Here is a 19,767-nt window from a genome sequence, read left to right as displayed (position 1 = left end):
TTGGTGTGCCAAAACCATCCCATTTCCCTTTAGTTCCCTTCCTTTAATGGAGGGCCGGCGGACAGTGCTGATTAAGAATATGACTTTGGTTTTGCCAGATTGGCTCTCATTTCGGAGATATTAATTAACACAACATGTGTGAAAAGCATTCAGAATTGCAAGAATATTATTATTTTAGTTACAACTAGTATGTAAACAGTCTAACATCATACAAAAAAGAAATGTAAAATATCTAACGGTGACAGGAAAAAGTTATGTGTCATGCCCCGATCATCCGCTCCTCTCGTGTGCCACGCCCCCTCGTTAACCTCATGTGGAATCCCAGTGTTTTACAGCTGTTTCTGATTGTTGTCATTAGTTCATTGTATTTAGTCCGCGTTTCCGTTTGTTTCCCGAGTCCGGTCATTGATATATTGACGTATTGATGTGTAGTCGTTCTGTGTTTTCGCCTTCATTCCTATAATTATTATCCTGCCTATTTGTCTGCGCTCCAAGCGCTCACGTGACGTAACATTATGTATGATTTGATTAAATAATACAATATTAATTAGTTATGAATTGTTATTAATGTCAATGGTTCAGAAAAAAAGTACTGTGGCTGGTTGAAAGACGACTAATGTGTAGAAGCGCGATGCGACCTTTGTTAAAAAAAAAAAAAAAAAAAAGTAATCAAACTGGCAACAATGAGCTTTAATGCCTTCGACTCGCATATCAGGGGAGAGAAGCACAAGCGTTTTCTCAAGTCAGACAACTGTCCCCATTCAGTTGTTTGCCAGTCCTGCAAGTACAACCCCTATGGATAGGCCTACACCCGCTTTGGTAGTGTCTCTGGATCCCACGACAAGCAATGCCTTCGGTACATTCTCCTCAACCAACACACTGAAAGCAGAAGTGCTATGGGCTTTGCAAACAGTTAGCCAACATCACTCCTATACATCCAATGATGACATTCACACTGTAGTGAGCAATGTGCTGGGACACAGTTAGTAATTGTAGGAAGTTGTGGCCTACATACCCTTCACAACTCATTGAAGTTTTCATGGCCCTATCATGAGCATTCAACCATTTCTGTTCTCATGATGCCCCTCCTTTGGAAAGACTTGGCAGATTTGATCTGAGTAAATATTCACCACCACAGTAACAACAGCAATGAATGAACATGCAAACATGCACATGTGAACTTAACTCTAATTTTATTTTCACTCTCCTTCAACGCTTCATCATTCATTTCATTACCTGTTAAAGAGTCAAAAGACAGACCAAAAGCTATTGCATTTGTTATCACACACAAGTCGCATTGGGGAATGCATTATTTTCATGGATGTCCATTATCTCAAAATCTAGAACCAATTCAGCAAAAGTAATGTGATTTTTGAATTCAGTACCCTCAAAATACCCTAAAACCATTCAAAAAACCTTGACAACTGATTTTTTTTTTTATGTAGACCTGTGTAATTTGTCAAATATTTTGTCCCTCTCCTGCCTCCATCTTATAAGGCTTGCCCCGTTCCCACCCGCAAAGGATAAATCTGTTTTGTTTGACTTATTTTCAGGTAAAGAATAAAGAAAAACCTGTAGCCTTTCAAAATAGGCAATGTTCAACATTTAATAGTTAAAGCAGGCTAGTCTTACATATCCGCTTGTTTAGTCGTGACGTCACCAAACTGTTTCCGGGTCCAAAGTCACAAAGGCGCTCTTGTTTAATATGCCGCAGTGCTGTGTCCCGTGCTGTTTAAACAGATCAGAATTAAAAAAAACATGTCAGTTGTCATTTTACCGCTTTCCCTGTGACGAGAAAGAGAAGAGGAGATGGCTGCGACTGATAAGGTAAGTTACAATTCTTAAATATACGACGCCAGCGGGTGCCAATATTAGCTGCTAACCTAGCTAACGTTACGTTAGCACTCTCCGGTAAACGTATCCCTGATACGGGGTAACTGGGTTTTGTAGGGTGTTTCTTGCAGTTATTTTTCAATGGTTCGTTCACGATTCATTACGTTCTATCGAAAAACCAGTTAAAAACCTTAGCTTGTTTTATACTTTATGCTTTATCTTAACTGGGTAGCACAGAAAATGACAACCGAAACATGATAGGGGATTCATAGCAGGAAGCATTATGGAAAACCCAATATCTATGCCAACCAGCTAGAATTAGCAAATCAGAGGTTAGCTAACGTAAGCTCATAAGAGTATTGTTATTATGCATCATATACATTACTGCACAACCTATTTAAATTAGTTTAGCATTACTGTACACTTCATATTTTTAACCATTGTACTATATATAGTTTTAGTACTGTGACTGTTTCATAGTAAGCACTGTAGAGAACTTAAATACTAATCATGATTTTCCTGTTTCGTTTTTTTTTTTTTTTTTAAAGGCGTGAGAACTTCACTCCAAACTGCAACTCTAGAGTGTGCAGTTGGCATTTCCCGGATGGCAAAGCTGCTGGGCCAACGCGATTTGCATGGAATGAACAGAAGAATTTAAAAGTCCCTGACCAGTTCAGGCATATGCGTAAAAAGAAACCAATGGTTCCTGCAGGTGGTGAGGATGCAGGAACAGATCAAGGACAGACCCCCGGCACTTCAAAAACTCTTACAGTTCTTGAAATAGAGAATGACATGCTTCGAGAAGAGAATGAGAGACTAAAAAAACTATTGGAAAAACAGAAGCAAACTTTTTCCTTCAGTCAAATTTCCTCTGATTCTGACAAAGTACAGTATTTCATTGGATTGCCCGATGCTGCCACTGTCCTGTTTTTGGAAGCACTTCTTACCAAATTTGAGCTACAGTATCATTCTGATTGGACTGTCCAAAGTATTCTTCTAGTTGATCAATTGCTCCTTGCTTTAATGAAGCTGAAACTTAATTGTGGCCACGTAGACCTTGCAACAAGGTTTAATTGCAGCACTGCAACTGTCAGCAACATCTTCACCACCATCGTTTCTGCGCTGTATGACATTTTGTATGTCGGTATGTTTGAGAACAACATCCCCTCCACTGCCAAGAATCAAACATCACTGCCAGACTGCTTCAAGCCTTTTCCCAACTGTAGGATAGTGCTTGACTGCACTGAGGTTGCAGTCTCAAACACAGAAAGGCTTGACACACAAAGTCATTTGTACAGTCAGTACAAAGGACGGACAACACTGAAGGCTTTAATTGGTGTTGCTCCAAATGTAGTGATTACCTTTGCCAGTAACCTGTATGGTGGGAGTGCCTCAGACAAGGCAATAACAGCTGACTGTGGAATTCTCCAACATCTACAGCCAGGTGATATGGTTGTGGCAGACAAGGGCTTTACGATTCGTGACATTTTGCCAGAAGGAGTGTCACTGAACATCCCGTCTTTCCTTGTCAATGGACAGTTCACACAAGAGGAAGTGAACAACAACAGACTCATCTCACGTGCGAGGATACATGTGGAACGTTCCATTCAGAGACTCAAGCTGTATTCCATTTTGGACCACATCCCATACCAGTTCAAAAAAAATATTAACAAGATACTTAAAGTGTGTGTATGTCTTACAAATTTACAAACACCCATTCTCCGTGAAATTGAATGAATTATCTGACTGACAGTACGTGAATAAAACTTTATTAAAAAGTAATGCCAGGTTACTGTTGATTTTTATATCCAGAAACAGTACAACAAGCAATTTTTTTGGAAATCAAACTTTGTTTCAATTAGAATAGTTGATACATGGGGGTATTTACAAGTGCATATATTAAAGTTACATCTCTGACAGAATGCTTGGTAGGAAATAGTCTTTATAAAATATTTCCAGTGTGTCAATGTTAACAGCCCACATTGGGTCTTTGAGCACTGGCAGGATGAGAAGGTCAAGAGGAGTCCACACAAGTAAGTGACAACTGTTGGCTTTTGTCAGGTAGATGTTGCCCTGGATCTGATGCCAGTAGTCATGACTTTGTTTTAGTGTTAGGGAACCAGACACTTCATCCAATGCCAGAAAGAAGTCCCTGCTCTCAGCAGCCTGCAGGATTGTCTTGGTTCTGGCTGACTATGGACACTTGACCTCAATAATACAGTCACCAGATACTGTCCCATCTGGAGATCCCCCAAGCAGGCCACTGTCAGACAGGAAAAGTCCGCTCTCCTGGATCACAACACCAGTGTGCTCTGTGTATTGCTGCTTTGCCCTTGGTTCATGAAGGATTCCCCAGTCACATGCCTTGATAATTGGTAAACCAGTTTAGGGCTGCAACTAATGATTATTTTGATAATCGATTAATCTGTCGATTACTTTTTCGATTAATCGGATTGGGGGGGGGGGGCAAAAAAACAATTTGATTTCCAGCAATTTTTAATAACCCAGTCTGTCTTTGTACAAAAGTTGTTTCCAGCAACTCACATAAAAAACAAATGTATGCTACATTAAGAGTATACAAAAAAAAATAATAATTTGTAGCAGCTGAATCAACGTAATGAAATACACAAAATCTTGTTTTATAAAGTGCAACCAGCATGGTGCTTTAGATAATGTATTCAGTACTCCAGTTTTTTAATGTAAAAGCACAGACTACCGCTGCTGCTACTAAGAATATTATTAAATAATTGTCTAATGTTATTTCATGTTGATACACATATATGACAGGGGGAGAGAGCACGCCAGCGAGTCTGTCTGCATTTATTACGGACAAATAAAGTAAACATTTATTGCGAAGAAAAAGCCTTTTCCGCATGATCTTACGCTAAAAATTACTGAGCAACGCAAATAAGACGATTGGTGCCCGTGAACGGCAGGCGGCAAATTTTGTTTTAAAACGTGTCCGGTTGTTTCAGCATACTACAGTGATGAACTGTAAATAAGATAAATAATATAAGGCTATTTAGTTTGTTTAATAAAAGGACAAGATATAAACCTGTTCTATCGGAAAGGTAGCCTTAAATGACTTCTGTTGCGATCTGGAGCTATATAGAAAATGAAATTAAATAAAATTAACTTGGGGCGCCCACCTAATAGAATGGTAGGGTAAACACGTTGTGGTATACTGTATGTAGCCGCATTTCTAGCCCCATAATAGCTGATTGTGTTGACAACCACGACTTCCCCTGCGTTCATTTAAACACATGTGCGTGTGTGAAGGGACGGGGCGGGCAACGCGGCCGGCAGTAACGCCATTGGTTGCCGTTATTAGTTATCCAATCCGACAGTAAACGGCTCATTAATAAGAATATTCTAAGAGTTATGGTCTCGAAATAAAATCCCGAGTCCTTGACAAGAACGAGTACAAATACGGCTGCTTCAAAGACAAGATCGAGACCTTCAAAAACTGGTCTTGAGTACTACAACATTTGATATTACTATAAATTTCTATCGTGAAGAAATGAAGCAGTGGTGTAGTGGTAACAAGAAATTTAAGGTGGGTAAACTATATGCACAGCAGTAAAAACGGTGGGTAACTATATCATTAACATTAGTGATCTTAAAAAAGGTGAGTAAAAGCTGTTTTGTAAATTTAAAAGGTGCGTAAATGGCGTTTATGTGCATTTACTTTTTTCTTTTATGGCGGTCGGCATCCAACTTAATGGTACTTTACTGCCACCGCGGCTTTGGTTAGCTTACTGCTCCCAAATTAGGAGGTTGCCACTGTACTTATGTGTATAATAACGTAGACCCAACTAATCGATTATTAAATTAGTTGGCAACTATTTTAATAATCGATTTTAATCGATTAAATCGATTAGTTGTTGCAGCCCTAAACCAGTTAATAGTTTACTGAAATGAAATTAGATGGTAATGCCTTTATTTGTCTTATTTCTTTGTGTAATTAAAAAATGTCTAAATTATACATTGCATCATAGCTGAGCTTAGTATCCTCTGTCCTCATGTCAGCTATGATATACACTCACCTAAAGGATTATTAGGAACACCTGTTCAATTTCTCATTAATGCAATTATCTAATCAACCAATCACATGGCAGTTGCTTCAATGCATTTAGGGGTGTGGTCCTGGTCAAGACAATCTCCTGAACTCCAAACTGAATGTCAGAATGGGAAAGAAAGGTTATTTAAGCAATTTTGAGCGTGGCATGGTTGTTGGTGCCAGACGGGCCGGTCTGAGTATTTCACAATCTGCTCAGTTACTGGGATTTTCACGCACAACCATTTCTAGGGTTTACAAAGAATGGTGTGCAAAGGGAAAAACATCCAGTATGCGGCAGTCCTGTGGGCGAAAATGCCTTGTTGATGCTAGAGGTCAGAGGAGAATGGGCCGACTGATTCAAGCTGATAGAAGAGCAACTTTGACTGAAATAACCACTCGTTACAACCGAGGTATGCAGCAAAGCATTTGTGAAGCCACAACATGCACAACCTTGAGGTGGATGGGCTACAACAGCAGAAGACCCCACCGGGTACCACTCATCTCCACTACAAATAGGAAAAAGAGGCTACAATTTGCACAAGCTCACCAAAATTGGACAGTTGAAGACTGGAAAAATGTTGCCTGGTCTGATGAGTCTCGATTTCTGTTGAGACATTCAAACGGTAGAGTCAGAATTTGGCGTAAACTGAATGAGAACATGGATCCATCATGCCTTGTTACCACTGTGCAGGCTGGTGGTGGTGGTGTAATGGTGTGGGGGATGTTTTCTTGGCACACTTTAGGCTCCTTAATGCCAATTGGGCATCGTTTAAATGCCACGGCCTACCTGAGCATTGTTTCTGACCATGTCCATCCCTTTATGACCACCATGTACCCATCCTCTGATGGCTACTTCCAGCAGGATAATGCACCATGTCACAAAGCTCAAATCATTTCAAATTGGTTTATTGAACATGACAATGAGTTCACTGTACTAAAATGGCCCCCACAGTCACCAGATCTCAACCCAATAGAGCATCTTTGGGATGTGGTGGAACAGGAGCTTCGTGCCCTGGATGTGCATCCCACAAATCTCCATCAACTGCAAGATGCTATCCTATCAATATGGGCCAACATTTCTAAAGAAAGCTTTCAGCACCTTGTTGAATCAATGCCACGTAGAATTAAGGCAGTTCTGAAGGCGAAAGGGGGTCAAACACCGTATTAGTATGGTGTTGCTAATAATCCTTTAGGTGAGTGTATGTATATATATATATATATATATATATACACAGTACAGTATATATATATAGTAATCTATATCATACAAATAAGAAATTATAGAATTACTAATTGTTAGTAAACATGGTTTTCATTCATAATAAATAACTATTAGCTTTCAGTATTTACCAATTACTGACTATGCTTATTATAGAATCAGATTACTTCAGTTTAAATAATCACAGTACACAGTACCCAAAACTTACTTTTGATCCTTCTTTGAGGTTGTACTTGCCAAGCAGGGTTTTGAATAAGGAAGGAGGGTAAGATTTCCGCTGCTTTCTGCTGCCAAGACCAAACCAAAGTTGCTTGCTGTGATCCGTTTCTTGCGATATGCAGACCTGTAATTAGTTTTAAACATTTTGAGTTGCCTGTTGAAACATGTTGCAAAAAAGGTATACTACTCGTTTTTATTAATGTGCTTTCTTACCATAATGCATTCTTTGTTTGGCCAACGGTAGCTCTCTCAATCTGCTGCTTCTCCAGATTCGTGACAGCAAGCGATGAAAGCACATAAAGAGCCTTTTCTTCAGCTTGAATAAATCCTGGGCTTGTCACCAGTCCATCAAATGTTTTGACAGGGAGAATCTAAATTCAAAGTAAAGCACATATTGTCAGATATTCAGTGATGAGTCCATTTACTTTTTGCTACATAGTGTGCAAAAAATATTTTCAAATTAAAACACAGTTTGATGTATGATTTACAAAAGATACATATCTGCATACACTCAGTTTGACACCTCGTTGAAATTATGAAAAATTATTAAACTTTTAACATTGCACAACATGTGTGGAGTGTGGAATCACTAGATGAATTGTCTCTAGTTTTAAAGAGTTTAAAGTACTGTTCCTGTGGTGTTTCTGGACTCAAAATCCACCCCATACCAGTAAAACGCCCAAGCTGTGACAAGGATGCCAGTGCTCAATCCTTGTCCTCCTGGGTGACCGGTCGTTTGATTCCTGCTTAAACATAAAACGTGTAATAAAATGAGTAATAATAACTGATAATTTCACTGAGGACATTATATAATTGCATTTTAATTGCCACTATTACTTCACAATAATGTTTCTCAATCATAGAACTGCCCTCCCCCCCGTCCTGTATGTCTTAGAAGTTTCACCTATGCCAACACTTCATTCAAACGAATAAGATCATTATCAAGCTCTGCAAAAGCCTGATAATGACCCATTCATTAAAATCCCGCGACCAGGATTGGAAAACCCAGACTTTCAGTACATCATAACCATAAACTGCAACACACTTTGCATGTATGTCAGCACATTTCAATAATCAAGGTTCACATAATAAAGTTAAATCAATTATTTAACTACTAACCCCGTGTTGTGGATGGCGTCATCTCTGACACTCTTTTGGCTGCTACATCCTCCGTTTTCGGTGTTTTCGCCCTCTTCCACGAGCATTCCACGTCGGTGCGGGACACATTTTTCTCCACCCAAATCAACAAGGCTGCCATATGATGACACTTGTCTCTGCCGATTGGGCACTTGCAGGTGCTGTACCTCACTGACTGACCCGCAACATGCATCTATATTGAAAATAATTTCACCCTCACCCTAACACTAACTGAACACATTGGCGGAGCAGCTTTAATCTTAGCCTAACTATACAGTGATACCTCAGTTCTCGAACTCATTAGAACTCGAATTTCTTAAAAGTCGAATCAACCAGTTAGAAAAAATATGACCTAGAATTCGAGCTGAATCTCAGAAGTCGAACAGTGAACGCCGACCTAAGATAACTTGTACACGCGGGGAAATGAGTCAAGCGGCACGTCTCTCAGCGGAAACAAAGGGTAAAGCTTCAGTCTCAGCCTCGCATTAGCTGTGATAGCATCGTGCATGTTTACACTAGCTGAATACATATATTTACACTGTAAAAATACATTGACAATGATAGACAGTAACAGTAATTATTATTATATAATAAAATACATCTAAAAATTAAACATTATTTTAATATTAATAATAAACCATTAATACATTTAATTATAATAATATTGTTTTGTGCCCAGCGGGACGGAACGGAGACAAAGGCACAGGCGTCAGGGTATCGGGAATACAGGATTTATAATTACAGGTAAGGCAGGCAAAACCCAGACGGACGACACAATGACCGGACTGGGGAAACAAACTGAAACGCAGACTAAATACGCAGGACTAATGACAACAACCAGAAACAGCTGATCAGATGGGGATTCCACAGGTGGTTAACGAGGGGGCATGGCACACGGAAGGAGTGGACGATCGGGGCAGGACACATTGTTTGGATATATTTATTTTCTTACTTTACAAATTACTGTTTTGTGCTTAGATGTGTTTAGTACAGTATATGCCCTTCTTGTTTTATCCTGTTCATTTTGTGTTTAAATGCTAAAAAAATACAAATAAAAACATATTTAGGTGTAATTTTTTTGGGTCCGGGAACCAATTAATTGGTTTTCAATTATTTCTTATGGTGAAAATTCGATCAGAACTTGAACTTTTTAGGATTCGATCCGGAGTTCTGAACGGATTAATTTCGAGTTCTGAGGTACCACAGTATTTCTGTATATAAATAACCCTTACTTCACTAACACTGCAAAACATTGCTGGTAGTTTTTCAATTAGATCCATCTTCATTTACAGCCACTGTTATAGTGGTTTTATATGATTTAGTGTTAATTTATTAGGAAAGATGAACTAGCTAGCTTACTGCTAACGTCTACCTCACCTCAACCTCGTAAATCTTCTTTTTCATGGATGCCTGCACACTACCCTTGATAACGCCACCTGGAAGAACTGCTACACTAACCACCCTGTCAGACTTGAAAGAATTTAGTCCTTTTTTAACGCTAGCTGGTGTATCGCTAAAGAAAGAGGTAATAGTAAACAGGTTCACCGGTTCCGCCATTGTTCATTTCCTGTGGGATCGGAGGACCCGGAAATGGGTGCGTGACGTCTCACTTAACAACCGGATAGGCATATTTGGCCTGCAGTGTTTGCAATAACAGGGCATAGGTCTGCACAAACAAAATCCACAGGATTTTGGCTCTTTGAAACTGAGCATATGTGGCCCTGAAGTGCCAGACTAGTACCGTGTAAATCGTAGCTCTGGGATGACCGAGGCATCGCAAGAGCAGGAAAGGACCAGGAGACTTGATTGCTGGGAAGAACATGCTCTTTATTGCAGTCCTTAAAAGGACTATATGAGGCACCCAACGAGCATTGAACCCAACACAGTGGATGAAACACAAGGAAGTCAGACGCTGAACAGTAAGATGCACATACAGTGGGAGATTTATACACAGCTAAGGACACATGAGGATCGGGAATGGTGCACATAAGACCTGGGCAAACATGCAAGCAACAATCAGGAAATACAAGTATTAATAATAACATGACAACAACAATACAAGGGCTATTTACAATTACTTACAGGGCATGCTGGGACTTGCATGCCCCACTGGCGCTGCGGTATGCACTTTTTTGCATTTGTAACAACAGGCAAAAGCTCAATGGTTCCTATAGTGGTCTCTTACAATGAGAAGAGCAGCCAAATATCTGATTTCCCTTACTTAGTTTGATATTAGTTTTTCTCAGTTGCTTTGGACAATTTTTCAAATGAAAATGGTACTTCTCATAACCACATATGTAAACCTGCGCACTCTTTTTTCACAACAGAATGCCATTTTTCATTTTTCATTCATTCACAAATGATTCAGTTTCGGCCGGACTTTTGGATGCACTTTGAATTAGTCCAAAAGTCAGTTGTATTAGTTATATTGCCAAAATGAATGATATGTTCCTCGTTTCTTTACTACTACTCTGCAAAACATGTAAACATGTGCATGGTGTAAGTCATCACATACAAAAATGCTAATGCAATGGTCAGAAAGGTTCCTTCAATGATGAACTGTATGGGAAATAGTTGAAAAATAGAGGGTTTATTGGAACAAACAACTAGTAGCTCAGTGTTTCTATGTATGTATTTGACGCATGGATATGAATGTTTGTCTTTTACTATTTATTTACATAAGAAGTTTGTATCCGTGGAAAATCAGCAACTGCTTGTCATCAGCCACACATTCATGTTTCGTTACTCACTGCAAGTGGTGACATCCCAGCAGATTCTTTTAGAGTGTGACTGATGCATACAAGATTTTTTTTTCCTAATGCAAGAGAGCATTACATACATATCAGATGTGATGTAGATGAAAATATGTGGCCAAACCAGTAGGAGCAACAGGACAACACATGATGTACAGTTGGCCTTCTTCATTCCAACATAACTAAGACATTGTGTACATTTTTACTGTAACGTATAACTTCATTTATTTTCAAAGCTTCCAGATATAGAGAAATGATAGTGAAGTGAATAGTGCAACAATTGATCCATTTTAATTTTTAAAATACTTCCATAGTATATTTTCATGTTGACAACATGATTGTAACCTTGGGGTGCTAGGTCACTAAGTGTAGGTAGGACACCAGACTATGGCACCTAAGGCCCAGCCCCTTATGATGTATGACTACAGGATTCCCTCAGACACAGCTACATCACATAAACGACACAGAGACTCATATACCAGTAACTGGGCAATATTTATTAATGCAAATAAAGCCTTTAAAAAGAAAACATGGCTAAAACCACAGATCGGAAGCCAGGAAGTTACAAAACCCAGAGTACTGGCAGTCCAATTCTAGATGCAAACCTAAGCCAATATGCAAGCCAATGAGAGTGGTTACCTGGAGGAAGAGGGGAAAGGAATTTCAACACAGCAAACACACCAAGAGCTCAAGTATCAAGGTGATATATCACTAACACACACACAGAGTCACACAGAAAACCACAATATAGGGTGAGTGCTTATTGACTCGCACCTTAGCCACTCCATGCAGTGCAGAAAAGGCCCCACCAAAACACCAGCACCATGTTCATCGGCTCTGGAGATGGAAAGAGAATAAAGGATAAATACCCTCAGGACACAAATTAGAGCAACCAGTACTCTAAAGCTGAACTTAGTAAAAAAAAAAAAAACATATACACCAGCAGTAGTCATTGCCACTCACTCACTCAAAAAAAGTCAAACAAGATACCAAAATAAAAAAAGCCACATCACCTTATCACAAACAAAAGAAAAAACAAAATAAATGTACAGGCAAAACAGAAATGGCAACTCCTGCAAACATATGCACACAATTAATACCATAGCCATGATGCACACGGATTTAGAATAATTATATGCACAACGTATATAAATAGCATCCTACCTGGGCTTCAGTATAAACCCAGACACGTAACCCCTTCAACCTGATAACATGTCTAAAGGAAATAGTTTGTCATTACAAACAAAACAAACACACATCACCTCCACCACCACGCCATCCAGGCAACATAACTGAATACCATGTGCTACAGCATGACACAGGAGAACCAGCAGCTCACAAAGATCCCTGTCCATCAAATGAATGCGGGTAGAACACCGGACCACGCCCCCTACCACCGGCATCCCATGGCTTTTATCCTCAATGACACCAAACAGTATAATTTTGTGAGCAATAACAGCTGTGCAATGCTGGAAATTTAAAGTTACGGAGGTTACCTTGGTAACCGCATAAACAACCTACCTAGGTAGCCCCGCATATAACCCACACAAATCAGGAAGCTTGGATTTATGGAACGCTGCCATAGTAACCATATAAACCAGTCACCAGTGTACCGCAGCCCAACATGTGATCTGTGAGTGACGTAGCCCACGTCACTCACTGGTTACAATAACTAAACATTTTGACTGGTATGACGGTAGGCAGTGATACAGAGATTTCACATTTTAGTGGCATTTACTAAATGACTGACAACTGCATTGAATGAATGACAGGTTTTGAATGAATTACTTAATTTGTGGTTTATCCAAATTTTTTGCTGCAGTGTACAAGTTGTTTTGTGAAATCCACAAGCAGTTGAGAGAACCTTAACGCCGTTTAGAGAAAATGTCCAAAGCAACCAAATGAAACAAATTGGGAATTGTACCAATTTACTGTTTTTCTCTGACACTTACAGTAACTAACAACATAAGAAATTTACAAACGAGAGGAGGCCATTCAGTCCATCAAGCTTGTTTGGGGAGAACTTAACTAATAGCTCAGAGTTGTTAAAATCTTATCTAGCTCTGATTTAAAGGAACCCAGGGTTTTAGCTTCCGCTACACTAGCGGGAAGACTATTCCATACTCTAACTACACACTGTGTAAAGAAGTGCTTCCTCAAATTCAGTTTAAAATGTTCTCCCGCTAATTTCCACCTATGGCCACGAGTTCTAGTATTTAAACTAATATAAAAGTAGCCATTTGGCTGAACAGCTTCAAGGGGTGTTAAAATCTTATATATTGTGAAGCCGGGAAAGCAGGCAGGAGGCAGACCCCGTAGTGCAGGAGACTGGGAGTTTTATTTGAACACCAGGTACAAACAAAGCCAAATCCACAATTGTAGTCGGGTCCGGTGCAGGAGGTCAGAAACCGGAGAGGTCAGTCCTACGGGAAGGCACAGGACTGGATGACGAAAGGGTAGGATGGACGATGGAGACGGGTCAGAAGTGCAGGACAGGGCAGGCAGGCAGGGCAAACGGGGAAGACAAAAGACAAGTAAGTACTCAGTAAGGCTCCAAACCATGGCAAAAATACTTTGCAACATCTGTTGCGAGTCGTCTGCCTAGACCTGGACGTAACAGCAGCTTCACCCTGCACACCTGTGACAGACATGAAAGGGTGAGAAGCCACGGAGAATGTTATGCTGCCTGTAATATTGTTCAGCATTATCCAGTTTGATGGTGGGTCAGTGATGGTCTTGGACGGCATATCCATGGCTGGACACACAGACCTCTACAGGCTAGACAACAGCACCTTGACTGCCATAGGTATCGGGATGAAATCCTTGGACCCATTGTCAGACCCTATACGGGAGCAGTGGGTTCTGGGTTCCTCCTGGTACACGACAATGCCTGGCCTCATGTGGCAAGAGTATGAAGGCAGTTTCTGGAGGATGAAGGAATTGATACCATTGACTGGCCCCCATGCTCACTTGACCTAAATTTGTGATAGTTTTTACAGGAGGTTGTCAATGATAACTTAAGGTTTGTAAAATACCATGATAAACAAGTAATGTGAGTTTTTTCAAGTCGACATGTCCCCCCCTAAATCCACACCTATGTTCTACACACACACACACACACACACACATGTAGGGTAAACATATCCTTATGGGGACCGCTCATTCATTTCAATGGGAAAAATGCTAACGCTAACTATGACAACCTTAACCCCTACCCTGCCCTAACCATAACCATAAGTAACCTAACAAAATACAAGAGTTTTTGCATTTTTAGTTTTTTCATAGCAGTCACCGATTTTTATAAAATAGAGTTTTCCCTTATGGGGACCAGGAAACCGGTCTCCATAAGGGAAAAAAACGGATATTTATCACGTTATGGGGACATTATGTCTCCATAAGGATAGGTAAACCCGCTCACACACACACACATCAGATCTTCCTCAGGTACACAATTTATGAGAACACTTAAATTACATGACGTCATGATTTCAAATCAGCGTGCTACAGGGAGAACACGGGTGAACTGAATGTCCCATAACAGCTGAACCACCGGAGTCAAATCGACTTGGGCGTATCTCGATAGTTATAGAGGTTATATAATGTACAATACTACAGCACTCTACAGCGAATAATAATGAATATATAAAAATCACAACACTTTATAATAAACGATACACTCAGTAATGTCCCACTACGTCCGCTTTTAAGCATCTCCTATTTAATGTGCATTATTTACTATGGAGCCTGGACGTAAATGCGATCGGACGTTACTCGATCAGACGTAACCCCATGTATACGGCTGTAGTAATATCTGCATTCAGATGTAGAGGCGGGCCGGTGTTCTGACGAGTTTAGCTACTTTGTCGAGTTAGGCTACCGTAGTGCTAATCGATAGCCCTAACCCTAATCCCCCCCCCAAAAAACCTAAAACGCTTACCCATACTAACCCTAACCATAATCCTAAAACGGTGGAACTGCACATGCGCAGAAAGGCTCGATAGCACGTCTCGATAGGTAGCTGAACTTGTCAGAACGCCGGCTGGTTATTCAACATTTTTGTTTATTTCTTCCCTTTTGTTTAACGTAGCGTGTTAGGTAATAGTTGAAAGTACAATCAGAACTGAATCCGAAAGTGTGGTCAGAAAGACAGCATTGTCTATAAAGATATACTGTATTAAGTCAAGCTATATATGTTTGAAATATTACGTTTTTTCCCGTCGTATAGAAACGGTAATTTGCGAACGTAATCAGAATAACTATTCATGTGGGAATGAAGATCAGAAGTCTCGCCCTTACTTTGATCTTGTTCTGGATTGTCGTTAGCACTGACGGTATGTATCACACAAATTATGTTCCATATAACTCGTATGATAATACATCCTCTTACCTACTGTATTCGTATGCTGGTCATATAATATATTTAAGGGCAATGATTAAGACGGTTTTAAGAAAAGTCACTTGTTTTTGGTGTACTAATTATTGTGGAAATATACGCTTACTGCGGAGATAATTTATAATCGATGATTTGTCTATTATTTACCATCTAAGAGTAGATTGTAGATATTTTACATATAGTGCTGCTGTTGCAGGTTTCCTGCTACACGGCTCTGCTGGTCCTCTAACAGCCCAGCTGAGAGGAGCTGTACTGCTGCCCTGCTTTGTGGACAGACCCCTGCCTTTGGAGGAGCTGAAGGTGGACTGGAGAAGGACTGACTCAGACACCATCGTGCACCTATTCCAGGGGGGTCAGAGCAGACCTGAATCACAGGGGGACGCCTACAGGAGCAGAGCGAGCTTCTTCTCTCAGGAAATCCCCAAAGGCAATTTCTCTCTGCTGCTTGAGGATGTGAGGACTGCAGATGCAGGGGTGTACAAGTGTGTGGTTTATACAAAGCAGGAGCACCAGGAAACACGGGTGGCAATACGGCAAGTAGGTAAGTTAGTCCATCTTAGGGTTACCATACATCCCGGTTTCCCTGGACACATCCTCTCCTTGGAGCCCCATCCGGTCGTCTGGGTGGTTTTCAAAAATAGCCGGTTTATCTGAGTTTAGCTTTGCAACTCGTATGACACAATGTTGCAAGTTACAGTAGAGTACCAAGTAAAGGAAAAGGCACCAATTTTCAATATACGGCAGCCACTCAGTATCATCACACAACTGTTTGCAAGGTTTGTGAACATGTTTACTAATTGTTTATTAAACAATATGTACAGCCCTATGTATCACACTGCTCACATTCACCCTAATCAATCTGATATTTATTACTTCAAGGGATGGAAAATCTGGTTCTCTTTGGCAAAACAAAAAAGATCAGATTGTATGAATCTTGCTGTTCTTGTTCCAGAGCGGCTGGTGGTGACTGGTGTGGATGAGGCTGTCTATGCACATGTTGCAGAGGATGTGACTCTTAGCTGCTCTGTGGACACCCATGTTAACGTGACAGAGCTTTATGTGGAATGGAGGAAGACAGACGATGACATCTTGGTCCTTCTTTATGCTGATGGAGAGATCAGACCGGAGTCTCAGCCTGAGAGATACTCTGGAAGAGCTGAATTCTTCATTGAGGAAATTCCCAAAGGAAACTTCTCAATGAAACTGTGGAAAGTCAGGACTGAAGATAATGGAGAGTTCATGTGTGAAATCCACACAAATACTGATTCTGCCAATACAACTGTCAGGATATCACCGCTGGGTAAGTCACCAGAGGAAATTGTTTTAATATGCTTCTCAACATTATGTTTTGTGATTAAATCACATGTTAATTTGTATTACATTCTGTTATATGAGTGTTCTGTACTCTAACTGGCTTTAATACACGCAAAATGAAATAATAATTATTGATCCTGTATTGTCCCTGTGGGGAAATTCTTTTTTATGCCTCCCTCAACTTGCTCTTTGTAGAGTAAGCTGTTTGCAAAGGGCAGCCATCTGTAGTGGTGCCCAGGGAGCTGGGGGTTAAGGGCCTTTCTGAAAGACCCGCAGATGTGCTGAGGCTGGGTTTGAACCAGTGACCTTGTGATTACAGGCTCACAGGCTTAGCCCACTGAGCCACACGCTGCCCCCATAGGCATAAATACTGAATATTCTTTTGGAAATGTATTTTTTTTTGGTAACACTTTGGCCACATTTATAGAAATTTATAAACATTCATAACAACAATGCATTCATAAAACATTTTAATGTTAGAACTGCAGAATGAATTTCACTGGAATAAAGTGCAGTAACTGTTAATAATTGTACATAACTCTGAAGCTGGACTGCACTGAGCCACGTCCCTTTGTTAGGTCTTCCTCTCCTGAGGATTAGCTCAGCTCTGTCTCACTCCTCTTTCTGGTTTCCCTTGATTGACACACTGAATTGCACTGTGCTGTTGCTATGAGCTCATCAAGAGCTTCGATCCTGATTGCCGCTTCTCCCTGTGTGCCTGCTGCTCCTTCTTTTGGTTTAGTGAGTGTGTTTTTCCCTGCTACCCTTCCTGATGAGTTTGAATCCCACTTCCTTGATGTCTGCTTTACTGCTTAGTTCTAGGACAGATATTCTGGCTTCCTGATCTTAGCTTTTGTTACCGACTGATTTGTAGCTATTATTCCTTTTATCCCTTTTTGGGTCCCCTGACCTTGAGGATTCTCTCTATAACTTTAATGTCAAAATACACTTAAAATAATTTTCCTTTGGTTACTAAAGTGTCTGTTTCAGTATGAGGTAAAAATATCTCTGAAATGTTTGTGGGAAAGATCCCATATTTTAAAATTTACTAAGTATGTTGTCAAGCACCTATTTGAGAAAGGTGAAGATTTGTGCTTCAATTTAGGAAATGACTTGAAGGGTTGCATGGGTTGGTTATGCTCGTGTTACATGCTTTTTGTGTCGGTTAAGGTGTGCTAAGCAACATGTATTTTTGAAAAATGCTTAATGAAATGTGTTTTTTTTTTAGGCTATTCATCCCTGCACTGGTTGATTTTAGTGCTGTGTTTTGCTGTTACGCTTATTGTTGTGCTAATCATAGTTTTAAGTGCCTTACAAAGAAAGCTATCAGGTAAGTGACTTTAATTCATATTTGGCCTTAATTCCAAATCCAGCCAGTAAAGCACAGGTCAAAGATCAGGTGAATTACTATGGAATGTCTCTATCATTCTATCATTTAAAATTGCCTCAGTTTTTAATAACCACTTGTGCTGGAGAGGCTCAGCAATTACAGGGTGGAAGTCAGGGATTTACACAGTAGAATATAGACAGGATTCATGTGTATTGCAGGGCTAAATTGTGTCAAGTTTTAATTTTAGCTTTGATTTGCTGTGATTAACATTGAACAAAAATGGTCCTTGTTCTTATAGGCCTATAAAATAAGACAGGGTGTAAGTGAATGATGATTTAGGGATGGCTGTATAACAGAGGTGGACAATCTTATCCAGAGATGGCCGTTGTATACAGTATGTGGGTTCTCTCTGCAACTCCCTAATTAGATTACCAAGTAGAGGACTGATTGGCTGAAGAGTCCTCACACCTGGGTTTGAACAGCTGATGTAAAGGTTATCCCAAAAACCTGCATATGTACTGACCCTTTGCAGATAAGATTGGCCACGACTGCTGTACATCATTAAAGCATAGTGTGTGGCTTAGTGGATTGGGGCACGGAACCCCAGTTGCTCCAGGGGCTGGCTGACCCTGCATTCTCAGATGTATGTGGTTTTGGATAAAAAAACATCTGCTTGAGGAATAAATGCACAAGGTAACAGATTTCTGGGGGTGCTGTACGGCTCTGTGGTTTAGGAAACTGTATCCACGATCAGAAAGTTGGAGGTTAAAATCTCATGGTTGGCAGAGTGATTTCATCATTGGGCCTTTGAGCAAGACCCTTAAGCCCAATTACTTCAGGCTGACCCTGTTGTCTCATTTGTATGTTGCTTTGGTTAATAAAGTGCTTGCTAAATGCAAATGTTGAAGTTTGAATGAATCTGATGTTAAATAGTATGTGGTTAAGTTTCTGTATACTTTCTGTTTATAGGTGAAATAATACAACCTGTGTTGTATCACTGTTTATACATCATAGTTCCATCCGTCATGGTTTTCATAGCGTTCACCCTGTGGGGCGTAACTGAAGGTGAGTTTATAAAATGTGGACATACTAACTGATTTATGGACAATAGCTCATGTTACAAATGCAGCCATAGAATAAGACTTTGGATTATCTGCTGCTTCCCTCACCTTTATACAGCCTGTAGTTACACACGGGATCCCATTAGATGAGGTATAATGTAAATTTTGGGCAGTACTAAGCTGCAATCTTATACCTCCCAATCTAACTACGGGCGCTAAGTACAGTACTTTTGGTACGCTACTTTCGGTACTTTCGCTTTTCCATTGACTTCCGGTCGAGTACGAGTACCAAAAATTCCAGTACCCAAAGTGCCAAACCAGCTGGGGTATTACTTTGGTACTTTGGGGTGGGACTTGAAATGCTTTCTTTGTCAATTGGTTATGCAAATAGTCTGCCTCTGACACACAATACAAACACCACCTTTAAAACAGTTTCAAAATAAGAAGA

At 40.2% G+C, this 19,767-nt stretch overlaps 2 protein-coding genes across 3 annotated transcripts in view; both read left to right on the top strand.

Annotated features, from left to right (window-relative positions):
• The first annotated feature begins 1,663 nt into the window (after nt 1–1,663).
• LOC111833689 (uncharacterized) lies at nt 1,664–3,615 on the top strand. The gene is made up of 2 exons (XM_023792213.2): nt 1,664–1,827; nt 2,382–3,615. The coding sequence occupies exons 1-2, from the start codon at nt 1,706–1,708 to the stop codon at nt 3,568–3,570; spliced, it is 1,311 nt and encodes a 436-aa protein (XP_023647981.2). The 5' UTR covers nt 1,664–1,705; the 3' UTR covers nt 3,571–3,615.
• An 11,615-nt stretch (nt 3,616–15,230) lies between these two features.
• Nucleotides 15,231–19,767, top strand: part of LOC111853831 (uncharacterized) — a 57,794-nt gene continuing 53,257 nt past the window's right edge. For both annotated transcript variants that reach the window (XM_072703029.1, XM_072703030.1), the window contains exons 1-5: nt 15,231–15,552; nt 15,811–16,155; nt 16,567–16,914; nt 18,157–18,258; nt 19,228–19,323. In XM_072703029.1, coding sequence (XP_072559130.1) covers nt 15,492–15,552; nt 15,811–16,155; nt 16,567–16,914; nt 18,157–18,258; nt 19,228–19,323 — 952 coding nt within the window. In that variant the 5' untranslated portion in view covers nt 15,231–15,491. The remainder of the gene's footprint in view (nt 15,553–15,810; nt 16,156–16,566; nt 16,915–18,156; nt 18,259–19,227; nt 19,324–19,767) is intronic.

Source organism: Paramormyrops kingsleyae, chromosome 19, assembly GCF_048594095.1.
Source record: "Paramormyrops kingsleyae isolate MSU_618 chromosome 19, PKINGS_0.4, whole genome shotgun sequence".
NCBI classification, from domain to species: Eukaryota; Metazoa; Chordata; class Actinopteri; order Osteoglossiformes; family Mormyridae; genus Paramormyrops; species Paramormyrops kingsleyae.
This window is presented reverse-complemented; position numbering and strand designations above follow the sequence as displayed.

Coding starts and splice junctions, on each gene's coding strand:
- LOC111833689 (XM_023792213.2), top strand. CDS start 1,706: ATGCCGCAGTGCTGTGTCCCGTGCTGTTTAAACAGATCAGAATTAAAA. Junction 1,828..2,381: donor AGATGGCTGCGACTGATAAG/GTAAGTTACAAT, acceptor TTTTTTTTAAAG/GCGTGAGAACTTCACTCCAA.